The 16,740-nt window shown below is 38.6% G+C and overlaps 1 protein-coding gene across 1 annotated transcript in view; it reads right to left on the reverse strand.

The window, feature by feature from the left end:
* The window catches only part of Ccdc102b (coiled-coil domain containing 102B), a 72,482-nt gene that overhangs the window by 15,275 nt on the left and 40,467 nt on the right, over positions 1-16,740 (reverse strand). The window contains 1 exon segment of the mRNA XM_076554693.1: positions 3,419-3,777. Coding sequence (XP_076410808.1) covers positions 3,419-3,777 — 359 coding nt within the window.

Below are 16,740 nucleotides of genomic sequence, written 5' to 3' on the forward strand. Positions count from 1 at the left end.
TGCTTCCCACAATTCTCCTCTCTCCTTGTCCCACCTACTTCCTGCCTGGCCACTGGCCAATCAGTGTTTTATTTATTGACCAATCAGAGCAATTTGACATACAGACCGTCCCACAGCACTTCCCGTTTCTTTTTTTTAAAAGGAAGGTTTTAACTTTTACACATCTCCAAAGTCAGCTTGGTATATTTGGGAATTTGGGCGTAGCTTCTCTTACTACTTCCTGCTGGAGGGGGGCGCTGTATCTTATGGGGACACAAAGAAAATTTTAGGATCATGGAGTAGTCTGTGAGACCGTATCGTCTGAGCCAGTTGCCTTGAAATGATTCTGGATGTTGGATCATCTGGGCCATGGTGTCATCGGAGACCTTTCAGGTGGTCTTGGCTGGTCAAACCTGATGTATCTTAATCTGGAACAAATCCATAGCCTCTGGCTTTCTGTGGAAACAAAAGCAGAGCCTCCTTTCCAAAGCAACATATCCTTACATCCAAATTTTGAAGTTAAGGTACCTTTAAAAGACACATTTTGGCATAACTCAACAGCTTTTGCAATCAAATGTTTCTCTTCAGTTACGAATATCAAAGAGAACATAATCCAGATTCTCTGTGTGGTAGCCATCTTTATGTGGCTTATGTTTTATATTACCTTGAGCCTATTGCTTTAAACTGCAGCCTTCTAAGCCTGAAACAGCGCTGTGGCTGCTGGCTCCTCCCACTTCAGCTTCCCAACATGGCGGTGGTATGTTTACCTCCAGCTCTGGGAGCCCTCCTGGGTCTATGCTTTTATCAAAGCAGCGTGTAGCCCAGAAACCTCTTTTTTTGTTTTGTACTAGCAAAGGCTAAATCCACTACGCAGCTTAATGTGCCACTTGCAGAGGCCTCATTCCCGCCATACTGCAAGTCAAGCGCACACGCCAGGAACCCACCAGTAGCTCAAACCAGCAGGCTGCTGCTCATTTGAGAGAGACAATTAGGAAGCTGTTTTTAGCTCCGTTTTAGAATCTTTTCTCAGGTTTTAGGTAGAAACTCTTGCCCCACGTTGGGCGCCATTTGTAGCTAGAGTTTTCCTGCTTTGCCCACAGTCAGGACAAATCTTTGTCACCCGCCAGTCCCACAGCCGCTCAGACCCAGCCAAGTAAACACAGAGACTTATATTGCTTACAAACTGTATGGCCGTGGCAGGCTTCTTGCTAACTGTTCTTTTATCTTAAATTAATCCATTTCCATAAACTTATACCTTGCCACGTGGCTGGTGGCTTACCGGCATCTTCACATGCTGCTGGTCATGGCGGCGGCTGTAGTGTCTCTCTGCCTCAGCCTTCTGCTTCCCACAATTCTCCTCTCTCCTTGTCCCACCTACTTCCTGCCTGGCCACTGGCCAATCAGTGTTTTATTTATTGACCAATCAGAGCAATTTGACATACAGACCGTCCCACAGCAGGAAAGTGTGCTTGGTCGCTAGGTAACCTGCATATAGCTGGATGCCTCTGGTGGTAGTTAAAGGGAGATCTGGAACTAGAGGTAAGATTTGGGAAAAGAGGAAGTTAAGCTTAATTGGCACATCCACCAGGCCTTCTCAAATGGGTAGTCTGGATCCTTAAGTCTGTTCTTAGAGAGTACAGAGATAGCTCTGATAAGGTACTTTCCTCCATCTGGGGATAGACCTGGCTGGATGTTGCCAATGATGATAATTACAGGGAGGCTTGAACTGGGGTTCTGGCTGTGCATAACTGTCAGCACAGAAGGTTTACTAAATGTTTCTAGAAGTGGTTATGTAAGGAGTTATAGGTCTATAAAGTTAGTAAGACTGTAAGCAAGGGGAGTCTGAGCTAAATTGTGTAAAGCTATTACTTAAGGTCCACCTGACCTAGGCAGTGTCTCCTTGTGGTCTGGACTGTTATTTCTGTTAGTCCTTGGATTTGGCTAAGGGAGATATCTGATTCCACTACTGAAAGGAAAAATGCATGGGCTGGGGGGAAGGAAGCCTTTCCTGAGGCTGTTCTCCAAGTACCTTGAATGTATATATCCAAAGAGTTCTCAGTCCACGCTGCTAGCAATTCTTAGGGAAAAATCAATTGGGAAAACTATGAAGGCACACATGTTTTTCATAACAGAAGACAGCTGATATATAACAAGCCAAATAACACCAAATGCTCCTTGGAATTTGGCTTCCTCTGGAGGAATTCCTTGATCCTTTCAGGTAGTGCCTTTGCCATAACCAGTTGAGTTCTTATAATATTTTCCTGCAGGCTATAGCACTTTTTAAACTCTTTTAGGCCTTATGGAAATTCAAGAGCCCTCACATTGGTATGCCAAATGTAGCTGGAAGTTTTCTCCGGTCCCACCAGGCCCCGCAGTTCTGTGGCCTGCTTATAAAATAATCACCCAGAAGCTAATATTACTTATAACTGCTTGGCCATTAGCTCAGGTTTATTACTGACTAGCTTTTACACTTAAATTAACCCATAATTCTTATTTATGGTTAGCCACATGGCTTGGTACCTTTTCTCAGTTCTGCCTTGTCATCTTGCTTCCTCTGTGTCTGGCTGGCAACTCAGACACAACCTTCCTCTTCCCAAAATTCTTGTCTGCTTATTCCGCCTATACTTCCTGCCTGGCTCCTCACCAATTAGCATTTTATTTATCAACCAATCAGAGCAACACACATTCACAGCATACAGAGTGACGTCGCACAGCAGATCTCTCCTTCAAGAACTCATATTCAGCTCCAGCATTTGGGCCACTAATGCTCAAGCTAAATGAGAGAAGGGAGCTATTCTTGCTGAGTCGGGCTCAAGATTCATAGAAAGAACTCATGGTGGTTGCTGCTTAATGAAGAATACCTTAGAAAAATTTATAATTAAACAACATATCACAGGTATGTAACATCAGTGTCCATATTTTCATATTGAGGCAGCAGTCCAGTATAATAGACATGAATATGTCAGAATGAAGAGGAGTAACTATGTTTAATATTAAATCATATGTTTAGTTTTCTTTTCTCTGTTCTATAAGACAATGTATATAAATACCTACTTTTGTGATAAATACTTCTCCAAACTATGACTTGTGCAATAATAAATTTAACATGTTTTTTTTTCTTTGTAGAGTCATTGAAGTTCAGGAGTTATAGTAGCTACATAATACAGTAAATTTTTGAATCACAAACAATACTAATATGATAATGGAAGCAGGCTTGTGGTTTAAAGAAAAACATTTAAAATGATATAAAACCTGACCAATTATTATTATTTTTAATTTCAAAATATGGATATATGTCAAACTGTGTTTTAATCTTATAACTCACTATAAATACATACAACTTATTATAACTACAGATAAATATATTATTAGGGGATAATGGGTAAGAATTTAAGAGCTTTGAGCCTCAAGCTTGATTATAGGAGGCAATGATTAACACTTATTCTCTTTCCTTCCTTAAGATAATTTGAAAGCTAGCCAAGTGTGCCTATAAGGGTGAAATTTCAGTTACTTCCTTCTCTAAGAGCAAATTCACTCCTTGTAGCTTGAGCTCTGGAGTCACTGCACAGATTTGTGAACCATCATTCTTGAATGACTCTCTAAAGTGTAGGTGGGGTTTTATTGCCTCATTTATTCTTGGTGGATCAATAGCCACATCCTCTTCCTGAAAAGAAAAATATAAAACAATTATTGAATATATAAAAGTCACAGGAAAAATCAAGAAAAAATATTTTTTTAAAAAGGAGCAGAATGCAATGGCAAGCATCAGATTGTATTTTATTCCACTAACACTCAGTAGAATTTACTATTTGGTCAAAGTAAATGGCATTCTTCTTCAAATTTATTTTTACTTCTATTTTCTACTTTGTAATAATAAAATAACAGCTCAAAGTCTGCTTTAACTTTTAATTCTTCTTCCTTTTTACCAATTAAAGATAAAAATAATCCTGAATATCTCTTAAGTTTTTTTTAATAAATTGATGAATTCATTATACTTTATAATGTCATTTAGCCCTCAGAGTTTCAAACTAGAGCTAACTAATTTGGAGGATAGAGTATGTGATGCTTTGAATGAGTTGCTCCCATAGGCTCATGTGCTTAAATATTTGGTCTCAGCTAGTGGAACCATTTGGGAAGGATGAAGAGGTGTTCCCTTGTTGGAGTACATGTGGTCTTATTGGAGTAGATATGTCACTGGGGAATTTGGAGAGGGGAGCTTTGAGATTTCAAAAGCCCATGCCAAGCCCAGTCTGTCTGTCTGTCTGTCTGTCTGTCTGTCTGTCTGTCTGTCTCTCTCTCTCTCTCTCTGCCTCTCTCTCTGTCTCTGTCCCCCTCTGTCTCTATCTCTCTGTCTCTCTGTGTGTGTGTCTCTCTCTGTCTCTCTGTCTCTCTCTCTCCCTGTAACTTGAATATCAATATATAAACTTCTCAGGTATTGCTCCAGTCTGCTTCTTGTCATGATGATGGTGGACTAACCCTCTAAAACTGTGGTCAAGCTTCTAATCAAATGCTTTCTTTTATAAGTTGTCTTAACCATGGTGTCTCTTATGGCAATAGAACAGTAACTGCAACAGAAGTTAATACTAATGGCTGAGGTATTACTGTGACAGGTCTGACAATGGTTATTATTGAAAGAATATGAAAGACTTTGAGACTTTGAACTAGAAAAGTGGTTGCACACAAAATTTAATGGGACATTCTGGTAATGCTGGGGTGCGTGGCAGATAAGAATGCTGAGGGCAATGTGACTCAATCGGTTTTAGAGAGAAAGAAATAAGTGTCTTGGAGACTATTCTTGTAATATTTTGGCAAAGAATGTGACTGCTTTCTGAAGAGGCTAAATTGAAAAGTTTTAGATTAAGGTCATTCATTGGCAGAGGAGACTTCAACACAGCCTAGTATTAAGTATTAAGTAGATCTACAAAGAAAAAGAACAAGCAGGATGAAGAAAAATACCAGAAGGTATAGTTTGAGGAGAAAAAAAGCACCAGAAACTGTAATGTGGGAGCTAAGTCTTGTGTTCAAAGAGATGAAAAGTTTACAGAAAAGATTGTTTCAAAATGGAATAAGAGAACCTTACCTAGCTCATCCTAAAACCTGTGAAAGGAAAAAGCCTAAGGAATTTCTTTGGCCAGAAATACCATAAAAAAGACAAAGCTTATGCAAATTCAAGTTACAGGGTAACTTTGGCCAAGTGGTTCTGACTTTAGAGTCAAAAAGGATACAGGGTTAACATAAGAAGCTGAGTCTAGGCATGAGGCAGGGGAGTCCCTGTATAGCGTTCAGAAGGTCCTTTGCATGAAGCTGTAAAGGTGAAACCTGGATTGTGTAGGAAACCCCAAGATATTGGAGATGCTAGAGCCATGGATATCAGCCAAAGAGAGCTGCAAAGAGGTTGTGGTTGTTAAGTCTCAGAAACCCAGGACAAATGGCTAACTGGGGTGCCTATTAACATATCAAAGCAGATGCTGGCCAGCTCTCCCAACATCACTCAGTACCTATAGCTCCTCCTACCATTTCTCATCCTGCTCTTTCCCTAAACCTCTCATTCCCAAAGTCTGAGCTTTCACTGCCCTTCCTCTATCCTGATCCCTATATAACCCAGCCACTCTTGTTTCAGTTCCATGTGCCCATCCCCATATACCAGTCTCTTGGCCTCTTGGCCCCAGTTCCTCTTGCTCAGGAGTTACTCTCTTGCTCTCCCATTCACCCTCCCCTTTCATGGTCCAGTTTAGTCTACCAGTCATGTTCAGCCTGGACTCGTCTCTCTGCCTGCTTTCTCCTTATATCTACAATAAAAATCTTCTTCATACTTTAGGAGTAGTTATGTCCTCCTCCTTTTATTTCATTGTTTTCATTCAGTGGTACCAGCTCCAAAGAGAGAAGTGTGTTACAGTCAGCAAAGCTGGAAGAAGCCCTTGGCCATTGGACATAGAGCAGAATTTTCAGTTTGCCCTGCTATTTTTTTTGTTTTTTTATTTTTTCTTTGTTCCAGTATTTCTCCCCTATGTCCCCTTTCCTCCCTTTTGGAATGGTAATGTATATTCTGTGTCATTGTGTATAGGAAGCATGTGATCTTGTTTTGTTTTGTTTGATTTTACACATTGTTATAGTTAAGGATTGTCTTGAGTCTAAGAAGAGATATAGGCTTTGGACTTTGAAGCAGTCTTGAGACTATGATAGACTACAAGAACTTCCAAAGATGAACTTTATTCTGCATTTTGCATTATGATATGAATACAGTCTTATGGAGGCTAGAAAGTAGAATGTTGTGGTTTGAATGAGAATAAGCTCCATAGACCCATATGTTTGGTCCCCAGTTAGTGGAATTAAGAAGGGTAGGAAGTATGTCCTTCTTGGAATAGTAGGCCTGGCCTTGGAGGAGGTGTGTCACTGGCATGGGCTTTGAGGTTGCAAAACCCATCCAAGCCCAGCAGTCAATCTCAGTCTCTCTCTCTCTCTCTCTCTCTCTCTCTCTCTCTCTCCCTCTCTCCCTCGCTCCCTCTCTCCCTCTCTCTCTCCCTCCCTCCCTCCCCCTCTTTCTCAGATCCTGATGACTGAGGATCAGGATAAAAAACTCTCAGCCACTGCTCCAGTGCTATGCCTGAAACTTTAATAAAGCCTTCAATTAATTGTTTTCTTTTTAAGTTGCCTTGATAATTATATCTGTTACACAAATCTTAAAAGGTCTTATAACAAAAAAAAAAAAAAGACCAGAGCCAGATATTGAGGTGAAAGCTGAAAAATCAAAGAAGCAGAACAGCCAGCTACTAGCTTACCTCTATGAAATCCTCAGCCTCAAGAAAGCAAGTTTCTGTTTCCTTATGCCTTATATAACTTTCTGTGTCCTGCCATATTACTTACTGGGATTAAAGACATATATCATCACTGTCTGATTCTATTTCTCTCATGTAGCCCAGTGTGGCCTTGAATTCATAGAGATCCAGACAGATCTCTTAAGTGGTGAGATTAAAGGTGTGTGCCACCACTATCTAGTCTAATCTAGTGGCTGGCTCTGTCCTCTGATCCCAGTTGTTTATTAGGGTACACAATGTATCACTGCATTTTCCCTTTTTGTCTAAAATAATAAAAGAAGGTTATAATTAATATAAGAAAAACTATATACAATAAGTATATACAGTTAAGAATTATATTAACAGTGTCCAGTCCATTAACATTTGACAGATTCAGAGAAAATATTCCATTACTTATCCTATTTTGGTGAGTCCAAAATGTTGTACCTAATTCACTTTCCTTCCTAACTTGTACTACCAACTGAAAACTATCTTATCTTTTGATGTCTTTCAAACTTAGACACTTTACACCTCTTTAGTGAGTTTCTTTTCTGAATTTGTAAATGAGGAAAACTATAACTATCTATCTTCAACTCCCTCAGAGACCTGAGAAGGAAATAATATTAACTGAGTAAGGAGGAAGTGCAAAAAAGTGATTCCAAAAAAAAAAGTGAGTAATGAAAAAAAGCGCTACTGGGACAGTCACTCAAGGTTTCTCTGCAATGTTGGGGCATCCATCTGGGAGAGGATTCAGATGCCTACAGTCTGAAGTCTGAAGAAACAATATCAGCTGAGGAGTTGATGAATGAACAAATCGTGACCTGGGAACACAGAAGAAGGCACTGCCCAGCCACCAAACCAGATCACCAGAATCATAAGTATATACTTCACTGACTGAGATCAGCTGCTCCTGAAGAAATAGCCCAATAGCACCAATTTAACCAATAACTTCTACTAAACCAGGACTAAAAATTAGAACAAGAGAGGCACTCTCACACACAGACACCACCTGCACCGCACAGAGGAAGAGATGAGTAGATGCCAGTGCAAAAATACAGGCAACAATATAAAGACCTATATGGCAACATCAGAACTTAGTGATTCTACACCTGCAAGACCTGAACATACCAAGACAGAAGAAACAGAAGAAATCAAGCCTAAAAATGACTTTAAGAAAATGATAGAGGTCCTTAAAGAAGAAATAAAACATTCCCTCAAAGAGGAAATAAAAACTTTCCTTAAAGAGGAAATGAAAAACTCCATTAAAGAGGAAATAAAAACTTCCTTTAAAGAGGAAATGAAAAACTCCATTAAAGAACAAATAAAAAACTCCCTTAAAGAAATGGAAGAAAAAAAATGAACAAAAAAATGGGAAGAAATCAAAGAAAACCAAGAAAAAGCAATTAAACAGATGAAAGAAACATTCCAAGATCTGAAAAATGAATTTGAGACAATAAAGAAAACACATGCTGAGGGAATGCTGGAAATAGAAATCCTGACTAAACAAACAGGAACTACAGAAACAAGCATAAAAAGCCGATTGCAAGAGATGGAACAGAGAATCTCTGACACTGAAGACACAATAGAGAAAATAGATTCATCAGTCAAAGAAAACACTAAAGACAAAAAAAGTCGTAACACAAAACATCCAGGAAATTTGGGACACCATGAAAAGACCAAACCTAAGAATAATAGGGACAGAAGAAGGAGAAGAATACCAGCTCAAAGGCACAGAAAATATATTCAACAAAATCATAGAAGAAAACTTTCCTAACCTAAAGGAAGAAATACCTATGAAGATACAAGAAGTTTACAGAACACCAAATAGCCTGGATCCAAAAAAAAAAAAGTCCCCTCACCACATAAAAATCAAAACACTAAACACACGGAACAAAGAAAAAATATTAAGAGCTGCAAAGGAAAAAGACCAAGTAACATATAAAGGCAAACCCATCAGAATAACACCAGACTACTCAATAGAGACTATGAAAGCTAGAAGATCATGGACAAATCTCATGCAGACACTAAGAGACCACGGATGCCAACCCAGAGTATTATACCCAGCAAAACTCTCAATCACCATAGGCAGAGTAAACAAAATATTTCAGGATAAAACCAGATTTAATCAATACCTGTCCACAAACCCAGCCCTACAGAAAGCACTAGAAGGGAAAATCCAACCCAAAGAAGCTAAACACATCCATGAAATATCAAGCAATTGATAATCCCACACCAACATATACCACAGAAGGACAACACAACACAACCACAAAAAATAACAGGAATTAACAATCACTGGTCATTAAGATCCATCAATATCAATGGTCTCAACTCACCTATAAAAAGACACAGGCTAACAGAATGGATAAGAAAACAGGACCCATCCATCTGCTGCATACAAGAAACACACCTTAACTTCAAAGACAGACACTACCTCTGAGTAAAAGGCTGGGAAAAGGCTTTCCAAGCAAAATGGACCTAAGAAACAAGCTGGTGTAGCTATCCTAATATCTAATAAAATAGACTTCAAACTAAAATCAATCAAAAGAGATCAGGATGGACATTACATATTTATCACGGGGAAAAATCCACCAAGATGAAGTCTCGATTCTAAACATTTATGCTCCAAATACAAAAGCACCCACATTCATAAAAGAAACACTACTAAAGTTTAAAAGGCACATCAAACCCCACACATTAATAGTGGGAGATTTTAACACACCACTCTCACCAAAAGACAGATCTACCAGACTGAAACTTAACAAAGAATTAAAGAACCTAACAGATGTTATGACTCAAATGGACTTAATAGATATCTACAGAACATTCTGTCCTAACACAAAGGAAAATACCTTCTCAGCACCCCATGGAACCTTCTCAAAAATTGACCACATGCTTGGACACAAAACAAATCTCAACAGATACCAAAAATAATGGAATAACCTCCTGTATCTTATCAGACCACCATGCCTTAAAGTTAGACCTCAACAACAACAAAAATTATAGAAAACCCAGAAACTCAGGGAAACTGAATAATGCCCACCTGAAACATCAATGGGTCAAGGAAGAAATAAAGAAAGAAATTAAAGATTTCCTAGAATTCAATGAAAATGAAAGTACAACATACCCAAACTTATGGGACACTATGAAAGCAGTGCTAAGAGGAAAACTCATAGCTCTAAATGCACACATCAAGAAGATGGAGCAATCCCATACCAATGAATTAACAGCACAACTGAAAGCTCTAGAACAAAAAGAAACAAACTCACCCAGGAGAAATAGACACCAGGAAATAATCAAATTGAGGGCTGAAATCAACGAAATGGAAAACAAGAGAACAATACAAAAAATCAATGAAACAAAGAGTTGGTTCTTTGAAAAAATCAACAAGATAGACAAATCCCTAGCCAAATTAACCAAAAGGCAAAGAGAGAGCACCCAAATTAACAAAATCAGAAATGAAAAGGGAGACATAACAACAGACAATGAGGAAATCCAAAGAATCATCAGATCATACTTCAAAAACCTGCACTCCACAAAAATGGAAAACCAGGAAGAAATAGACAATTTTCTGGATAAATACCACATACCAAAATTAAACCAAGACCAGATAAACCATTTAAATAGACCAATAACCCCTAAAGATATAGAAACAATCATCAAAAGTCTCCCAACTAAAAAAAGCCCAGGACCAGATGGTTTCAGTGCAGAATTCTACCAGACTGTCAAAGAAGAACTAATACCAATCCTCTTCAAAGTGTTCCACATAATAGAAACAGAAGTAACACTACCAAACTCTTTTTATGAGGCTATAATTACTCTGATACCCAAACCACACAAAGATGCAACAAAGAAAGAGAACTACAGACCAATCTCCCTCATGAACATTGATGCAAAAATACTCAATAAAATACTGGCAAACAGACTCCAAGAACGCATCAAAACAATCATCCATCACGACCAAGTAGGATTCATCCCAGGGATGCAAGCATGGTTCAACATACGAAAATCAGTCAATGTAATACACCATATAAAAAAAAAAACTGAAAGAAAAAAACCACATGATCATCTCATTAGATGCTGAGAAAGCCTTTCACAAAATCCAATACCCCTTCATGATAAAGGACTTAGAAAGATCAGGAATACAAGGAACATTTCTAAACATAATAAAGGCAATTTATAGCAAGCCAACAGCAAATATCAAATTAAACGGAGAGAAAATCAAAGCGATACCACTAAATTCAGGAACAAGACAAGGCTGTCCACTCTCCCCATATTTATTCAATATAGTACTAGAAGTTCTAGCTAGAGCAATAAGACAACAAAAGGAGATCAAAGGGATACAAATTGGCAAGGAAGAAGTCAAACTTTCACTATTTGCAGATGATATGATAGTATACATAAGTGACCCCAAAAACTCTACCAGGGAACTCCGACAGCTGATAAACTCCTTCAGTAAAGTGGCAGGATACAAGATCAACTCAAAAAAATCAGTAGCCCTCCTATACACAAATGATAAAAGGGCTGAGAAAGAATTCAGAGAAATATCACCCTTTACAATACCCACAAATAATATAAAATACCTTGGGATAACACTAACTAAACAAGTGAAGGACCTTCTTGATAAGAACTTTAAATCTCTAAAGAAAGAAATTGAAGAAGATATCAGAAAATGGAAGGCTCTCCCATGCTCATGGATAGGTAGGATTAACATAGTAAAAATGGCAATCTTACCAAAAGCAATCTACAGATTCAATACAATCCCCATCAAAATCCCAACACAATTCTTCACAGACTTAGAAATAAAAATACTCAACTTCATATGGAAAAACAAAAGACCCAGGATAGCTAAAAGAATCCTATATGATAAAGCAACCTTTGGAGGCATCACCATCCCTGACCTCAAACTCTACTATAGAGCTATAGTAATAAAAACAGCTTAGTACTGGTATAAAAACCGACATATGGTTTTTGTGGCCCCAGAATTTGGTTTATGTCTTTTCTCAGGACAATGAGGTTCCTTTGGATTCCTGAACACTGAATGGGCCCTGTGGCTGCTGCTGAAGCCCAACATGACCACAAGACCACAATAGACCTAATGGGTCATCATGGAAAAAAATCTACCCTTCTGATGCCAATGGAGATCGAGAGCCCAATATGGCCAGCTTTGGCAAGCATTAATGTAAGCCTAGGAACTGCAGCCATGAGATTGGATTCTCCAGAAGAGCTGCCAGCCAAAGTTATGCTTGGTTCAAGAAAAACGGGCCTTGGCAGTTTGTGTTCCTGGAGTTGTATCCATGCCAGTGGATATACACACAATCCAGAAGAGAATTTGACATTGCTGCTGCTGCTGTTGCTGTTATAACAATGGCTCACACCACTGCTACTATTTCTGGGATTACCATTTCATAACTGCTTACTACAGCCAGCACAGTGGAGACCCTGGCAACAAAAGTAGCTACCACAATTAGTTAATCTTTCATTCTATTGGGCATGACAAATTCAATTCAGTAGTTATGTACATCTCGATTGGCTTTGAAAATTATAAATTTATAAACTCAAGTTCCAGTTGCTTTTGTGATACTATCTTACAAGGACTCCAACATACAGTATGGCTCGATGAGGAAGGGAATGGCTCAGTTGCCTTTAGCCTACTGGCTATGGGTGAGATAGAACCTCTGTTGGTCTTTTCTGTATCGAACACACAGATTGCAAGTCCAGTGCCACTTTGAGATCTTTGGCAGCAATTAACCATGCAGCTCACACACAATTGAGCCGGTATGATAATGAGTATTCAGCGATGGGTAATGCCTGGGGGGCACTCATCAACCTAAGGCACAGCACCTGTGTGGCCTGGGCAGGCGTCTCCATGATAGGTAAGTTGACCTGCTGATGTCCCACGCAACCCAAGTGAGAAGCTCATTTTTTAATAAAAGGGGGACCTGCAGGGCCCTGGCCCCTGTTTTGGGTAACTGTTCCCTAGCTTGCGGACCTTGACCTTGATATCCTCCCAATGCTAATTCCCTGCCAGGTTCCACCCTCCTGAATGCTTAAGGGAAGTTCCTTGTCTGTGTATCCTGAATAATGGGCATCAACAGCTTAGATACAAGATTGTAAAACATCAGTAGCGAAATTCTGCCCTCCGGGGTCCTCCCATTGTGCTGTAAGCCTGTAATTAAGACCTTCTACCCCCTTCAAGAAATGACATTCGACATTTAAAATTATATTTGAATGAATAATGCGAATGTAATCTATGAATACCACAAACCTGATTAATATCATGAGTGTAATTTAAAAAATAAAGAAAGAAAAAAGAAAAAAATCTCAAATTGTATGAGCAAGGGCTGCTTCAACTCTGAAATTTTTAGAGAAATGACAGAATTTGTGTCAAGTAATTAAACGTATATTCTAAAATAACTGTAGACTGTTTGCTATATGTACTTGAATATCAAGAAGCACACAAAATATGATGTCTTCATACTTTGTAAATAATAGGTCATATATGATGTTCTTGGTATCCCCCAGCATTTTCTCCTCACTTAATAACACAGTAATCCACAGTTGCTACAGCGAGGTCACATGCCTTCTGACCAGTGGGAATCTCTTATGTGAGTCCTGCATTATTATCATTTCCAAAACACTTTGTAATACACAAGAACGAGCTACTCTTTCAGATTAGTCACCTGAGCCCTAGTTCAATTGACACTAAATCAGTGCACAATATTTTTAATATATTTACATGTAATCTCAGTGCTCAGAAAGCACACTCATTCCTTGCTCATTCTGTATGTTACCAGTCTAGTTTTTTAATACATTTTAAAACTATTTTATGCATGCCACAGCACTTACAAGGAGGTTCCAAAACGATATCAAGAGGAAATTCTTTTTTTTCCACCATGTGGGGTACCAAGATCTAATTCTGGCTGTTGGGCTTCCAGGAAGGATGTGCCTTCACCACTGAACCTCCATGCTGGTTCATCCTCAAGTTTTAAAAAACTTTACAAGAGAGGAGATTTCTCCTGAAATCTAAACTGAAAATAGACCTTTAAAGTATTGCTCCTGGAGAAGCATGGTTCATAATAAAGAAAAGAATAGCTTGAGATATTAAAAATAAAAAAATAAAAATAAAAATAAAAACGACAAAAGGTAGATTATTGAATCTATTATGAAAAGGAAAAAGAGAATATGGATATGATTAGACAAAAAGGTCAATTTTTGAATCAACTTTTAAAAAGCAACTACTTGTTTTAAATAGGATAAGTAATGAAATTTTTGCCTGAGTTTATCAAATGTTACTGGACTGGAAACTGTTATATATTAATGGAGTTTTTCATCTGAATCTGTCAAATATTAATAGACTAGACATGGTTAATGTAATTCTTGACTGTATATATTATATCTACTTATTGGATATAGTTTTTCTTGTATCAGTTATAAGATTTTTTTAAATTTTAGACAAAAAGGGGAAATGTGGTGATATTGTATTCCCCAAAATATTGTGCACCCTAATAAACTTATCTTGGGTCAGAGAACAGAACAGCCACTAGATCCAGAGGCCAGAAAATGATGGCACACATGCCTTTAATCCTAGCATTCCAGAGGCAGAGATCCACCTGTATCTCTATGAGTTCAAGGCCACACTGGAAACAGCCAGGTGTGTAACAAGAGCCTTTAATCCCAGGAAGTGATGAAAGAAAGGTATATAAGGCATGAAAACCAGGAACTAGCCTGGCTAAGCTTTTAGGCTTTTGAGCAGCACAATTCAGCTGAGAGGCATCCAGTCTGGGGAAACAGGCCCAGCTGAGGAATTGGCAAGGTGAGATGGCTGTGGCTTGTTCTGCTTCTCTGATCTTCTAGCATTCACCCCAATACCCAGCTCCAGGTTTGTTTTTATTAATAGGAACTTTGAAGATTCATGCTACAGTGTGGTCATCATATAAAGATTGTCTTTGTATATCAGTATAATCACCTTCTCCAAGAAGTTGATCTTGGGAAATTTCAATACCTCTAGCCCTGAATCATTGTTCAATGGTCTTAGCCTCATCTTTCTACCAGATCCTCCATTGTAACTGGGGACCAGCCTCTAAGACCACTGTAACCAAATATTTACAGTCTTGAGGGATAATTCTATTATAAGTTGACTACGAGTTTAATGTTTGCTTCATGAATAGAGAATGGATACCATATGACACTATAGCTTCTTTGAATCTCAAATATAACATTTGCACAAGAGTCTAATCAGCTTGTACACAGCTTTGAACATTTGGCAGTTCCTGTATGATTAGTGGATAGATCAAGGTTGACTGTTTGAAAGCCTTGGGCTGTTTCTCTGTAACCATATAATGCAATGCTGAGATTGGTTCACCTTTAAATTCCTCTGTCTGGATCTGAGTTTCTCTATGATTTGTTTTAATGTTTTTTAAATTTTTATTTTGGCACTCACATTAACCAACTTTTTAAATGATAAAACAGAAATGATCAAACAAATAGTATTTATAATTGACATTACATCTATCCCATCAACATTAATTTTCCTCTCATTTAGTTGGTCCATTTTCAGACTACCTAATGTGTTATCAAACAGAGACAAAACACCGTGCATTGTAAAGATGTTTCCCATTTGTTAATGTAGAAAAAATAATTCTCTTTTAACTAATTTTTCCTTTAAGAAATCTTAATTGACTCACTAACTCTGATGACTATGTAAACAGTAGAAGCCCAAGTGGGTGCCAAGGCAGCTATCTAGTATGGTAGCAGCATGAGATGAATCCATGGAGAGCCCACAACCCACCAGGCATGAAGAAGTAAAAAATCCAGCCATTTGGATCCATCTAGTTAGAGACTCTGGTCCACATGTGGTGGAAACTCTGGTCTCAGGCAGCTCAGGACTGAGCTGGGGCCTGCAAGGCCATAGGCAAGTGGCTTTTTCATGAATTTGTGCCACAAAAATTGGGTGCCAAATGTAACATGAATCTTCAAAGGTCTTATAATAATAAGACCCAGAGCCAGATGAAAGGGTGAAAGCTGAAAGATCAGAGAAGCAGCCAGCCAGCCACTAGCTTACCTCTACGAAATTCTCAACCTAAAGAGAGCAAGTTCCTGTTTCCTTTCTGTGTCCTGCCATATTACTTCCTGGGATTAAAGACATGTGTCACCACTGCCTGGTTCTTTTTCTCTCATGTAGTCCAGTGTAGCCTTGAACTCACAGAGATCCACATGGATCTCTGCCTCCTGACCAATAGGATTAAAGGTATGTGTGCCACCACTGTCTGGCCTCTATATCTCATCTAGTGGCTGGCTCTGTCCTCTGATCCCCAGGCAAGTTTATTAGGTTATACAATATATCACCACATTTATCTCTTCACAGCATTAGAACAGTGACTAACACTGAGGAGTATCCTGGTTTGCTTTCTATTGTTATGATAAAGACCATGACCTAAAAAAAAGAAAAACTTGGGGAAGAAAGGGTTCATTTGACTTATATTTCCCCATCAGTAACAGTCCACTTCTGAGAAAAGTCATAGCAATAACTCAAGCAGAAACCTGGAGGCAGGAACTATAGCAGAGTGCATGAAAAACTGCTGCTTACTGGTGTGCTTCCCATTACTTTCTAAGCGTGATTTCTTCTACTAGCCCACCTGGCAAAAGAGGTACATCCCACAGTGGTCTGGGCCCTCCCACATCAAGAAGTTTAGGTTAATCAAGGAAATGCCTCACAAGCTTGCTTACAGTCCAATCTGTTGGAGCATTTTCTCAATTGAGGTTCCCTCTTCCCAGATGGCCCTACTTATGTCAAGATAAAAATATAAACAGCATAGATATAATTTTCAGGGAGGTCTACAATATTTCAATTTTTAATTTGAATTTAAGTTGACTAGCTGAATTTCAAATGCAAGCCCAAAGTTATTTTAATAAAATAGACACCAATTAGGAAAATAGCACACTGTACAGAAATTCTGTCATTAGT

The sequence above is a fragment of the Peromyscus maniculatus genome, chromosome 19 (assembly GCF_049852395.1).
Source record: "Peromyscus maniculatus bairdii isolate BWxNUB_F1_BW_parent chromosome 19, HU_Pman_BW_mat_3.1, whole genome shotgun sequence".
Lineage (NCBI taxonomy): Eukaryota > Metazoa > Chordata > Mammalia > Rodentia > Cricetidae > Peromyscus > Peromyscus maniculatus.